Below are 10,803 nucleotides of genomic sequence, written 5' to 3'. Positions count from 1 at the left end.
CAAGTTGGATTGATCAAGTCCTAGATTGCAACTGATCTAACATGTTCGGTTTTGCTAGAGCTGGAATTGGATAGATGTTTGCTTTCTTTGTTTTTCTCTTACACCTGTACAAAAACTTATATATATATATATATATATATATATATATATATATATATATATATATATATATATATATATGTTCTACTCGGTTAAAAAAAAAGAGTAACAATCATGCCGGCGTCATGCCAGCACTACCCTTTCCGTCCACACAGCCTAGACACAAAAAGTTCAAGCGGCGGCAGTCAAATTGAACTCGAGCCACATATGCCCCCGCCGTTGCAGCCGCTCGCCGCGGCTCCCGCCTGCGCGCGCACGCTGGCCGACCTCCTAGTTGCGCTCTCAGCCGCCCGCGCGCTCCCCAAGGGCCAGCAGCTCCATGGCCACCTTCTCAAGGGCGGCCATCTCCCCGCCGTCGCCTCCTCGCACGCGCTGCTCGCCCACCACCTCCTCACCTTCTACGCCCGCTGCTCGCTCCCCGAGCTTTCCCTCCGCGCCTTCCTCGACCTCCCCGCTCCCCCCTCCCCCGCCGCATGGTCCTCCCTCATATCCTCCTTCGCCCAGAACGGCCTCCCGGCGGCAGCCTTTGACGCCTTCCGCCGCATGCTCGCGGCCGGGGTCGCCGCCACCGACCGCTCCATCCCCCCCGCCGCCAAGGCCGTCGCAGCTGCCGCGGACTCCTCGCGCCCTCCGCTTGCCCCGCACGCCCTCCATGGCCTTGCCTCCAAGACGCCGTTCGCGGGCGACGTGTTCGTGTGGTCGGCGGTTCTTGACATGTATGCCAAGTGCGGGAACCTTGCGGACGCCCGCCGGGTGTTCGACGAAATGCCGGAGCGGAATGTTGTCTCGTGGTCTGCCCTCATTGGTGGCTACGCGGATGCTGGGATGCATCCTGCAGCACTCTGCATCTTCCGCTCGGCACTGGAGGAGGCTGTGCAGGTCAATGACTTCACAGTTTCGTGCATTGTTCGTGTATGTGCTGCAGCCACACTCTTTGAGCTTGGGGCTCAGGTACATGCCCGATCTATAAAGACAGCACTTGATGCATCGCCGTTTGTGGGCAGCTCGCTTGTTTCTCTGTACTCGAAGTGTGGCCTTGTGGATTGTGCTTACCAGGTGTTCAGTGCAGCACCTGAGAGAAACCTTGGGATTTGGAACGCAGTGCTCATTGCATCTGCACAGCATGGCCATACTTCCACAGCATTTGAACGTTTCACAAAGATGCAGAATGCCGGGTTCCGTCCTAACTTCATTACCTTCCTTTGTTTACTCACAGCATGTAGCCACGCTGGTCTTGTCGATGAGGGGAAGCGATATTTTTCCCTCATGAAAGAATATAGAATTGAACCGCAGGTTGAACATTATGCTGCAATGGTTGACCTACTTGGTCGTGTAGGACGTATAACTGAAGCACTGGACCTTATTGAGTCAATGCCCATGGAACCACCTGACTCTGTTTGGGGTGCACTCCTAATGGCATGTCGCATGTTCAAGGATGCAGACACTGCGGCAATTGCTGCAAAGAGACTGTTTGAGACAGGGTCTCGCAGCTCTGGTGCACACATGCTCTTGTCAAGCACGTATGCAGCTGCAGGAAGGCATGTCGATGCAGCACTTGCAAGGAAGGCAATGCGTGATGCAGGTATACGGAAAGAGACTGGTCTTAGCTGGCTTGAGGCTGCAGGGGAGGTGCATACCTTTGTTTCAAACTGCAGGAGACATCCAAGAAGCAATGAAATTTATAATGTGCTGGAGAAAGTTGGTAAGAAAATGGCGGCAGCTGGTTATGTGGCAGACGCTAGTGCAGTGGTTAAGGATGTGGACAGAGATGAGAAGTGCGCATCACTGGGGTATCACAGCGAAAGGCTAGCAATAGGGTTAGGGCTCTTGATTGTTCCGGAAGGTGTGCCAATCCGAGTTATGAAGAACTTAAGAGTGTGTGATGATTGTCACAATGCAGTTAAGTATCTCAGTAAGTGTACAGGAAGAGTTGTGGTTCTCAGGGATAACCGTCGATTCCACCGGTTTGAAGCTGGGTTGTGCTCTTGTGGGGATTTCTGGTGATCTACACCATTCTCTTTCCTATTGCCCTTATTGGGCAGTTTGGCTCACATGGATTCATCGATTGGGTCTTTCACTTAAAGTACATTTCTTTGATAAATGGGTCTATGTGAACTCAGAAGCTGATACGAGTCATAAAGTTTATTTTGGCATTATGGTGAGGTGATGGATTCAATTTTAGGGCTGCTTGGAAATTTTGCAATAAGTCTGGTCACTTAGGATGAAACAATTCTTGGATATGGAAGATGGCCACATAGTGCTACTATATATTCAGGGACGACATGACTCTGTGGCCTTCTTATTTGCAGTATTCATACAATGTACCATGGATCCACTGGAACATAGCATTTTTTGTAGAATAGTTAGAGAAGAACTCATGATATCATCTTATGAGTTATGGCATCATACTGTGGTGCATATTGCTTTCACATGAGTGTAACCATAGCCCCTCACAGAGCGATCGAACATTAGTTGCACTTGTTTATTCCATTTTATCCGGGAGAAGATCAAAATGGGCCACTAAACACACTGTTGTGCATATCTCTCCACTGTTGTGAAATCGACCGCTTCATGCTTTGGCAGACCCATGTGTTCATGCCTTTTTCTTGGGCTTGTCTGATAATCTGCATTTAGTATGTACACTTTCATTCCAATGCCCTGCGAGTCCTAAAAGAACTGCCTCTCCAGTTTCAGCGAAACTGCAAAATATTGATTTCTTTGGATTGGATGTTGTCACCTGTATTTGTATACTGAAACTGCTGGGCTTATACATGCTCTCGTGAGACAGATCCTTCAACAGGATATCCTTAGGGTCAACCTCAGTTCAATGATTTGACGCTACTTCCTCCTGCACAGAAGAATGACTGAGGTATTTAACAAGCTACCTAAAAAATTTCTTTGGACTAGTTTGAGTGATCCAACGAAAGTGATGCAGCATGGTAGAGTAGAAGTTCTTTACGTTGTCATGATATAACCGTATCTAACACTGTGGAATTATATACTTTTTAAACTGAAAAACAGTGGGGGAGGGAGGGGGCAACTATATAAAATGCTTTATGATGCTCTATTGATCCTATTTCCTCAGTAAATTTGAATTTATTCTTTATGAGATGCTAAATCATGTTCCTTGTCTGATCATAGAACCAAAGCTTAGTTTGATCAAGTTAAGAAATTCTTAATTGCTTTATTTGCATATCTGTTACATAATGTGAGCTTATACGTGATTAAATGTTGCTATTGCCTGCTGGGAATTAGTAGGCCAAGACTTGGTAGTAAGTTCTGACTACCTTAATAGATTGTACTTTCGAAGTGATAGGCAGATGCTGGGCTGTATGCAGATAAGAAAACTTCTATAATTGAAAAACCTTGAGCCATCTAGACCTGTCTTAACCTAAAATGGAGGGTATCTTTAGGTGGAATGGAGTTACTGCTAAGCTCTATTTTTGCAATTTTCTTACCTGATTAATGTGGTTTGCCATCTTTTTCATACAGAAACTTTCCGGGAAGCATGCTCTCAATAACAGGGAAATGATGGCTGGATCCTACACTGGTGGTTATGTCTTTCTAAACATAAGTTTCAATTATTGTATGGCCAGTGTCACTATCTGTAATTCTTCTGTGAAGGAACTAGGTATCATATATATATATATATATATATATATATATATATATATATATATATATATATATATATATATATATATATATATATATATATATATTAATCATGGGTAGTACGGGTTTTAATATCGAATCTTTTGGTTAGTTGGCATGATTTGATGGATGCATTTCGTTTGGAAAATGTCTTACAGACTCTGATTGTGTACACAATCACTGGTGTTATTGGCCAGAGTAAAATCTTGGGCAAAAGACACTGTTCATTGCTGGTCCCAAATGATGATTGGTGAACCCCTCTCTTTTGAACCACACAAAGATATGGTGTGTTGCACGTTATTTGTCTTCCCTACTTGTTCAGGCTAGTGCCAGTTGGTATGAATAGAATGATAGAATTATCTTTGGGTCCTTAGTTGATCCTTGCAAGCTTCTCTATGCTTTGAAATACAGGATGAATGGTTGCCAAGTGGGTGAGAGATTTGGTGGGGTAGAGAGTGACAGGGGAACTCATCTTCAACACGCATATCAAACTGCAGCCTGCAGGTTTCCTGGGGAAGCCAGTAGCCTAGCATGTCCTATATATACAAAAGGGTTTAGTTGTGGGCTCTTGTAAGCAACACTAACAGAAGCATTTCCTGTCAAATATGAGTTCTCTAAGAGGGTTTGGAAATATCGCCAGAAGATGGAGAGAACTCAATGGTGCGAATTACTGGAAGGGGCTACTTGATCCTCTTGACGTCGACCTCCGGAAGAATATCATCAACTACGGTGAGCTCTCACAGGCAGCATACACTGGGCTCAACAGAGAGAGAAGGTCAAGGTACGCTGGGTCTTGCCTCTTCAGACGCAAGGACTTCCTCAGCAGGGTAGATGTATCAAACCCTAATCTGTATGAGATTACGAAGTTTATATATGCAATGTGTACCGTGAGCTTGCCGGATGATTTCATGATAAAGCCACTGTCAAAGGCCGCATGGAGCAAGCAGTCAAATTGGATGGGGTTTGTTGCTGTGGCCACCGACGAGGGTAAGGAAGTGCTCGGGAGGCGGGATGTGGTGGTGGCATGGCGTGGGACAATACGGGTGCTAGAGTGGATGGATGACCTTGATATTTCCTTGGCGCCTGCTTCAGAAATAGTACGACCAGGGAGTGCCAATGATCCCCGTGTTCATGGAGGATGGTTGTCCGTCTACACGAGTACTGACCCAGGGTCTCGGTACAATGAACAGAGTGCACGATATCAGGTAATTCTTGTTATTCTTGATTCAGCATTAGTATATCACCAGAATCAATATTATAGATTGCCCCATGTTCTGAAGCACAAACCTCTACATTAGGATATAGTTGATCTTTGTGCGTGTTAAACCCCATGATCTAATCAGTGTATAGTTTGTAATGATGCATGTGCTTTAAGTTTCGGTTTTCTTCCATTTGAAGTGAAGCAAAAGAAAAGGAAACAAAAGAGTATATCAGTTGTTTGCTTATGCTTGTCCATGCATATTAGTCTGTCAGGAAAGCAAGTCTTGCTTCCTGCTTTACACCAGCGAGTCGTTGGTGTTTCTCTGTTCAACCTTACTGCACTACGGAAACATCATGATTGTTTTTAGGCGGGGAGTGATTCCACTTATTATCCATCTAAAGTTTAGCTTGCATAAAGACAATCATGGCACAGCACAATGTGCACTTTAAGACAGTTTGGATTGCTGGGGCCATGGTATTTGTTTAATCAAGTAGATGTTGAATTGTGTAGTCCTTGCATGCATCCCTGCCTCTTACTAGTCATGCATATTCGACGTGGCTTTTTAGTTTTGCTCATCACAGGGAAATGATCCTTCGGTCAAACTAATTAACAAGCTTGCATCAGGTGTTGGATGAAGTCAAAAGGCTGCAGGATCTGTACAAGCAAGAGGAGACCAGCATCACCATAACAGGTCACAGCCTTGGGGCCGCTCTTGCAACCATTAGTGCTACCGACATTGTCTCCAACGGCTACAACAAAACCTGCCCGGTCTCGGCCTTCGTGTTTGGTAGCCCCAGAGTGGGCAACTCCGACTTCCGGAAAGCATTTGACAGTGCGGAAGATCTGAGGTTGCTCCGTGTCCGGAACTCCCCTGACGTGGTCCCAAACTGGCCAAAGCTGGGATACAGCGACGCCGGCACAGAGCTCATGATCGACACAGGGGAATCACCCTACATCAAGAGCCCTGGGAACCCCTTAACATGGCATGATATGGAGTGTTACATGCATGGGGTTGCCGGGACGCAGGGGAGCAACGGAGGGTTTGAGTTGGAGGTTGATCGGGACATCGCGTTGGTGAATAAACACGAAGATGCACTGAAGAAGGAGTATTCGATTCCACCGTCTTGGTGGGTGGTTCAGAACAAAGGTATGGTGAAAGGCAAGGATGGTCGGTGGCATCTGGCCGACCATGAGGATGATGATGACTGATCCTTTTACGTGATGCAATTCAGTGCGACAGCTGGGCAACAAGTTGCAACCAACGAGCTTTCCTTGAGAACATGGCAAATATTCTGCATTATCTTCTTTTAACTGTTTGAGAGTAAAGAAATGCATCCTGTTATGTTCGAACTCATATTTTTCAGTGAACTGTTATTGCTTTCGAGACCAGTGAGTTTAAAGAACTCTGAAAAGTCTTAATTTTTTTTAGCTGTTCATGTGTGACATTTCCCCGCATGAACAATGTTAAGGAACTTGTGTGCTTTGTGTATTATTTGATTATTTCCTAATAACAAGTAACATGCACACAGTATCATGTTAGGTGTATCAATTTTCCCAGTATCAAACGTGTTTTACTCATTATTTGATAATCCACTAGATAATTATTACCCGTGCGTTGAAATGAGGCCACAAATATTTTGTACATAAGGACCGTGATTTATCTGCCATCTTAGTATGAATGAATATGTCTGAAAATGGACTTAGCTGCCAATTAAATCAGTACTTATTGATTTACCAAAGTAAATTTGGTAAGCCAATAAGTGAGGTGGTTTTCGAGTAAAACCGTTGGGGAAAATTGGCAAAACCGAAAACGGCCGTGGGTTGAGGAGGGAGGACGAAAGGAATGAATGTTTTAGGAGAGATTAATGCACGGGGTCTCACTCACGGTACTTAACTCCACATGATGGGTCTTCGTCAAAAAGCTAACCTCACAAGTTAATACTCCAACACTAGAAATTCTTCAAAGAAAATAAATAATGTTTGCAAGGTAATCTTTCCCAACTTTGGATAAACCATTGGTATCAGACCCATGTTATGATGTCTACTCCCTCCGTTCCTAAATATTTGTCTTTTTAGAGATTTCAATGGACTACCACATATAGATGTATATAGACGTATTTTAGAGTGCAGATTCACTCATTTTGCTCCGTATGTAGTCACTTTTTGAAATCTCTATAAAGACAAATATTTAGAAACGGAGGGAGTAGTTCCTTGTATCAATCTTGGGGTAAAGAGATAGAAGACCATTTTCCTTATTGAAAGAAAACAACAGCCATGCCCAGCTCTGTTCCAGAGTGCATCGCCAAAGAAAACACAAAACATTCCGCAAAAACACACACACACACACAAAACAAGAGCCACGAAACCCACTTGGAAATAGTTCAAAATACTCCCTCCGTTCGGAATTACTTGTCTCGGAAATAGATGTATCTAGAACTAAAATACGTCTAGATACATCCATTTCTTCGACAACTAATTCCGAACGGAGGGAGTATTCCCTAAAAAACAGTTCAAAATAGAAAAACCCTGTAGGATACGCTGAGATTTGTTTCTTAATCACCCAGTAAATACGCCATTTATCTCTCCGGTCCACTTGGCTTCCCCGTCCCTGGCCCATATCTCTTGTGTTGCATTTCTTTCTCCACCTTTGTCAATTTAATATTGCCACCGGTTGCACGCGACACGAACTGTCAGTTTGATAGGCTACCGTACCTTGTCCTCCAATCGCAAGTGCTAAGGAAGGTTACAAAATCAGAGGTGATGATGTGCTTCACCTCAAGATATAGCTTATTGCCTCCATTTCATTCTATCTTTCCTGTTGCTTGAGTGCGTCATAGATCCAAAACCACTTTTTCATCCTGGCTTTTGGAAAAGGTGTTTTTACTTTTATTCCAGAAGATGGCTTTTGGAAAAGTAGTTAATATTTTTTCTCGGACAATGAAAAGTTGTTCTTTTAGGGCGAAAAGTTGTTATTTTGTTTGAGATGAGGCCAGAAAAGTTCTTAACTTGAAAAGGCAGGAGAAAGACCGAAGGGGTTGTCCTAGATGGTAGGGAACGAAAGCCTATCATATTTAAATTGCCACAGCTAATATGTTGGTCATGCTTGAATCAAAAATAATAATTATTTCGGTCATGCTTAGGTGACCATTTCTCAAAAATTATAGATCACCCGATCTTGTCGTTAGATTCGTGTAGGTTATAGGCATCTGATTATAAAAAGCCTGGAGTTGTGGACTAAGGGTTCGAGCCTCACCACCTCCAATTTAATTTGAGCACAACTCCTCCTATGTTGAACTCATTATTTTGTTATGAGAAAAGAACATCATGGGTGAGAGGTTAAACCTTCTACTCACTGCTTCTAAAGAAAATATCTGGTGGAAACCAGATTACAATGAGGACTTCGTATAAACCATGTTTACAAATGTATTATTTTTTCATAGTTACAAAGGTGACGTTATATGAACGTGTAAAATTTAGAGAAATGATAATTTGGGAGGTTAGGAGGTCCCAGGGAACGCCCCCGCAATCATTTGATCCAGATCACGCAGATGGCAAAAATAAATTAAAGATCACCGGGATTTTTTTGCACTACATGGTAATTTTCTCTTTCGGCCATGGAAATTCTTACGGTCCAAAATTTAATGTTCAAACCAATATTCATTTGGCAGGCAAAAAGTAATTATGCATCATAATGATGTTGTGCTTTTTATCACTGTTCCTTCATGAATTCTTTTGTATCTCTCAAATGAATTTCTCTTTTTTTGTGAATGAAATTTATTTTACTTTGAACTTGAAAATTTACATGCTTGTACAACATCACCTTTTTAACATATTGTACTTCGTGCAAGTACACTCTTTTTTTGTTTCGCAATTTCACTCCCCTCTTGGGCAATTTCACTTTTTTTTATACAATCGCTATTTGCAAGGTTTTTTTTGTTACCGATATGTTTTTTTAATTTTCTTCTTATTTATTAGGCATATTTTTTGCAATTACTTTTTGTAATTACACTTTTTTCATGATTGCACTTTTTGCAAGCAGAATTGACATTTTCTTGTGTAATTACACTCTTTCTTTCTACAATTGCACTTGTTGTTTATGTGGCAGTTTAGTAAAATAATTATTTCTTCTAGTATTAATAAGGGGGTTGGTGAGTGTATGCAGAGACAAAAGAAAAAAAACGAAGGGAATGACTGTGCTATATCCAAATAACATACAACTGTGTTTTTTCTTGAAAAAGTAGGCACATGCCTTATAGTCGTCTCATAATATTGTTTGATTTGACACCTCTCTCTCTCTCATCTCTTTTCCTTGTCTTGTCACTCATTTATTTTTCCTCTCGATATCATCTCCATAGTGGCACTGCACCAAGACGGAAATCACGATGACGTAGGCGACCCATGTTTGAGCCTAAGCCGCCGCCGACGACGCAAGCAAGCTAAGGAATGAGCTGGAGCCAGAGATGATGCAGCCAACCGTGCCACAAATGGTGGAGGTGAGGTTGTGGTTGGAGTTCGGGTGGGAGTGGCTACCCGACACTTGGAAGATGCGTGAGAGGAGGAGTGGGCTTAGAATATTGTCCTGGAGACGGGGGTGAGGTGGTGCAACAACGATGCCGATCCACCGATAGCTAAAGTTGGTGGTAGGGTCAGTGCTGGTGGGTACGTCGTGGAGGGAAAGACATGGGTGGAGATGGCAAAAAAGAGTAGGAGTGATAGCGTGAAGGAGAGGGGAAGGAAAGTGGCGAGCGACGCTAGGCTTTCCTCTTTGGGATGGTTCCAACCAAGATGATGGCCTCTGCCAGCGCTAAAGTAGGAAGAACGAGGTGGTTAGAATCGACCACTTGAGGTTAGCAATGTGATCGTTAGTAAATTATCATTGTCGGGTATTTTGCTACCTCAAGTATTGTTTTATAAGATGTTCATGTAGTGAAATTCTACATTTCGATGTTTTCATTCATAGTTATAGTTTACGAAGAAAACTACAAGCAACACTACACTAACAACATGTAAAGAACAGTCGTACATTGATATTGCGAGACGGCTGGACTTTGTCTGTGTCATTCTTTTCCGCGAGATCAAATTCCTCCTCCAACTAGGTTTCATTGAGTGGTCTGTGTCTTTCTGCCCACGCTTGTGTAATGCTCCTGCCCATGAACTGGCAGCTATTGGTAGGCGGGACGACAACGCTGACCACCATGTGTGGTTGGTAAACCTCCGTAGAGTTGTAACCGATGCAGTGACCGCCGATCTGGCTGGTCCACGGTAATTTTGGAACGCAAGGTGTTCCAGTTCAAAAAAAAAACAGCATGTAAAGAGCAGTCGTACATTGATATGGCGAGACGGCTGGACTGTCAGGCCTGCTTTGGTTCACAGGTCCCTAAAAATGCATGAAAGGAAAAAAATACAAGAATGCATGTGAAAACTAGAGTATTGAAAAATGTAGGAATTTTACCGGCTTGGGTGTTTGCGTTACAGGAACAAGAAAACACGGTAATTCTAATAACAGAGTCAAATTAAAGACAAACCACATGAAAAGGTATAATTAGCATGTTATTATGCCAAGGATTCGTCTCGTTCTTCGCGCGTAGGAACTTTTCTAAGTAGATTGTAAAATTTCTGTATTTTTCTCTGAAACGGACCAAAAGAAAACTTCCTTCATTTTTTCCTTTGCTATATTCCTTTGATCCAAAGGCTTAAACAATGTCATCATAGGAAAACTTCTTATTCCTATGTGTTTTCTAAAAGTTTTCCTATGAATCAAAGGAGGTTAATCTGTCATGTAGCATGTGCGTCAAAATGCCCTCCACTTGTACCTTACCAGGTCAACTACTAAAACAAACAGGTTGGCA

At 43.0% G+C, this 10,803-nt stretch overlaps 2 protein-coding genes across 4 annotated transcripts; both read left to right on the top strand.

Annotated features, from left to right (window-relative positions):
• Positions 1-279: 279 nt before the first annotated feature.
• Positions 280-2,681, top strand: LOC109733873 (putative pentatricopeptide repeat-containing protein At5g52630). Its single transcript, XM_073510484.1, has one exon. The coding sequence runs from the start codon at positions 307-309 to the stop codon at positions 2,101-2,103; it is 1,797 nt and encodes a 598-aa protein (XP_073366585.1). The 5' UTR covers positions 280-306; the 3' UTR covers positions 2,104-2,681.
• On the top strand, positions 1,499-6,503 carry LOC109733874 (phospholipase A1-II 1). 3 transcript variants are annotated; one of them, XM_073510486.1, is made up of 5 exons: positions 1,798-2,968; positions 3,592-3,730; positions 3,912-4,038; positions 4,165-4,958; positions 5,579-6,503. In XM_073510486.1, exons 4-5 carry the CDS (start codon positions 4,359-4,361, stop codon positions 6,161-6,163), a joined length of 1,185 nt encoding a protein of 394 aa, XP_073366587.1. In that variant the 5' UTR covers positions 1,798-2,968; positions 3,592-3,730; positions 3,912-4,038; positions 4,165-4,358; the 3' UTR covers positions 6,164-6,503. The 3 variants fall into 3 exon arrangements, with proteins under 3 accessions (XP_073366586.1, XP_073366587.1, XP_020148673.1); XM_073510485.1 differs by having other exon boundaries at positions 1,499-2,968; positions 3,912-4,958; XM_020293084.4 differs by lacking the exons at positions 1,798-2,968; positions 3,592-3,730 and having other exon boundaries at positions 3,810-4,038.
• Positions 6,504-10,803: the final 4,300 nt, after the last annotated feature.

This window comes from Aegilops tauschii, chromosome 3 (genome assembly GCF_002575655.3).
Source record: "Aegilops tauschii subsp. strangulata cultivar AL8/78 chromosome 3, Aet v6.0, whole genome shotgun sequence".
NCBI lineage: Eukaryota > Viridiplantae > Streptophyta > Magnoliopsida > Poales > Poaceae > Aegilops > Aegilops tauschii.
The sequence above is the reverse complement of the archived record's forward strand: the minus strand, read 5'-3'. Positions and strand labels throughout refer to the sequence as shown.

What these genes read in the sequence shown, in the direction of transcription:
- LOC109733873 (XM_073510484.1), top strand. Translation starts at nt 307, where the DNA reads ATGCCCCCGCCGTTGCAGCCGCTCGCCGCGGCTCCCGCCTGCGCGCGC.
- LOC109733874 (XM_073510485.1), top strand. Translation starts at nt 4,359, where the DNA reads ATGAGTTCTCTAAGAGGGTTTGGAAATATCGCCAGAAGATGGAGAGAA. An exon ending in AACAGAGTGCACGATATCAG is followed by an intron (nt 4,959 to 5,578) that starts GTAATTCTTGTT and finishes AGCTTGCATCAG; the next exon opens with GTGTTGGATGAAGTCAAAAG.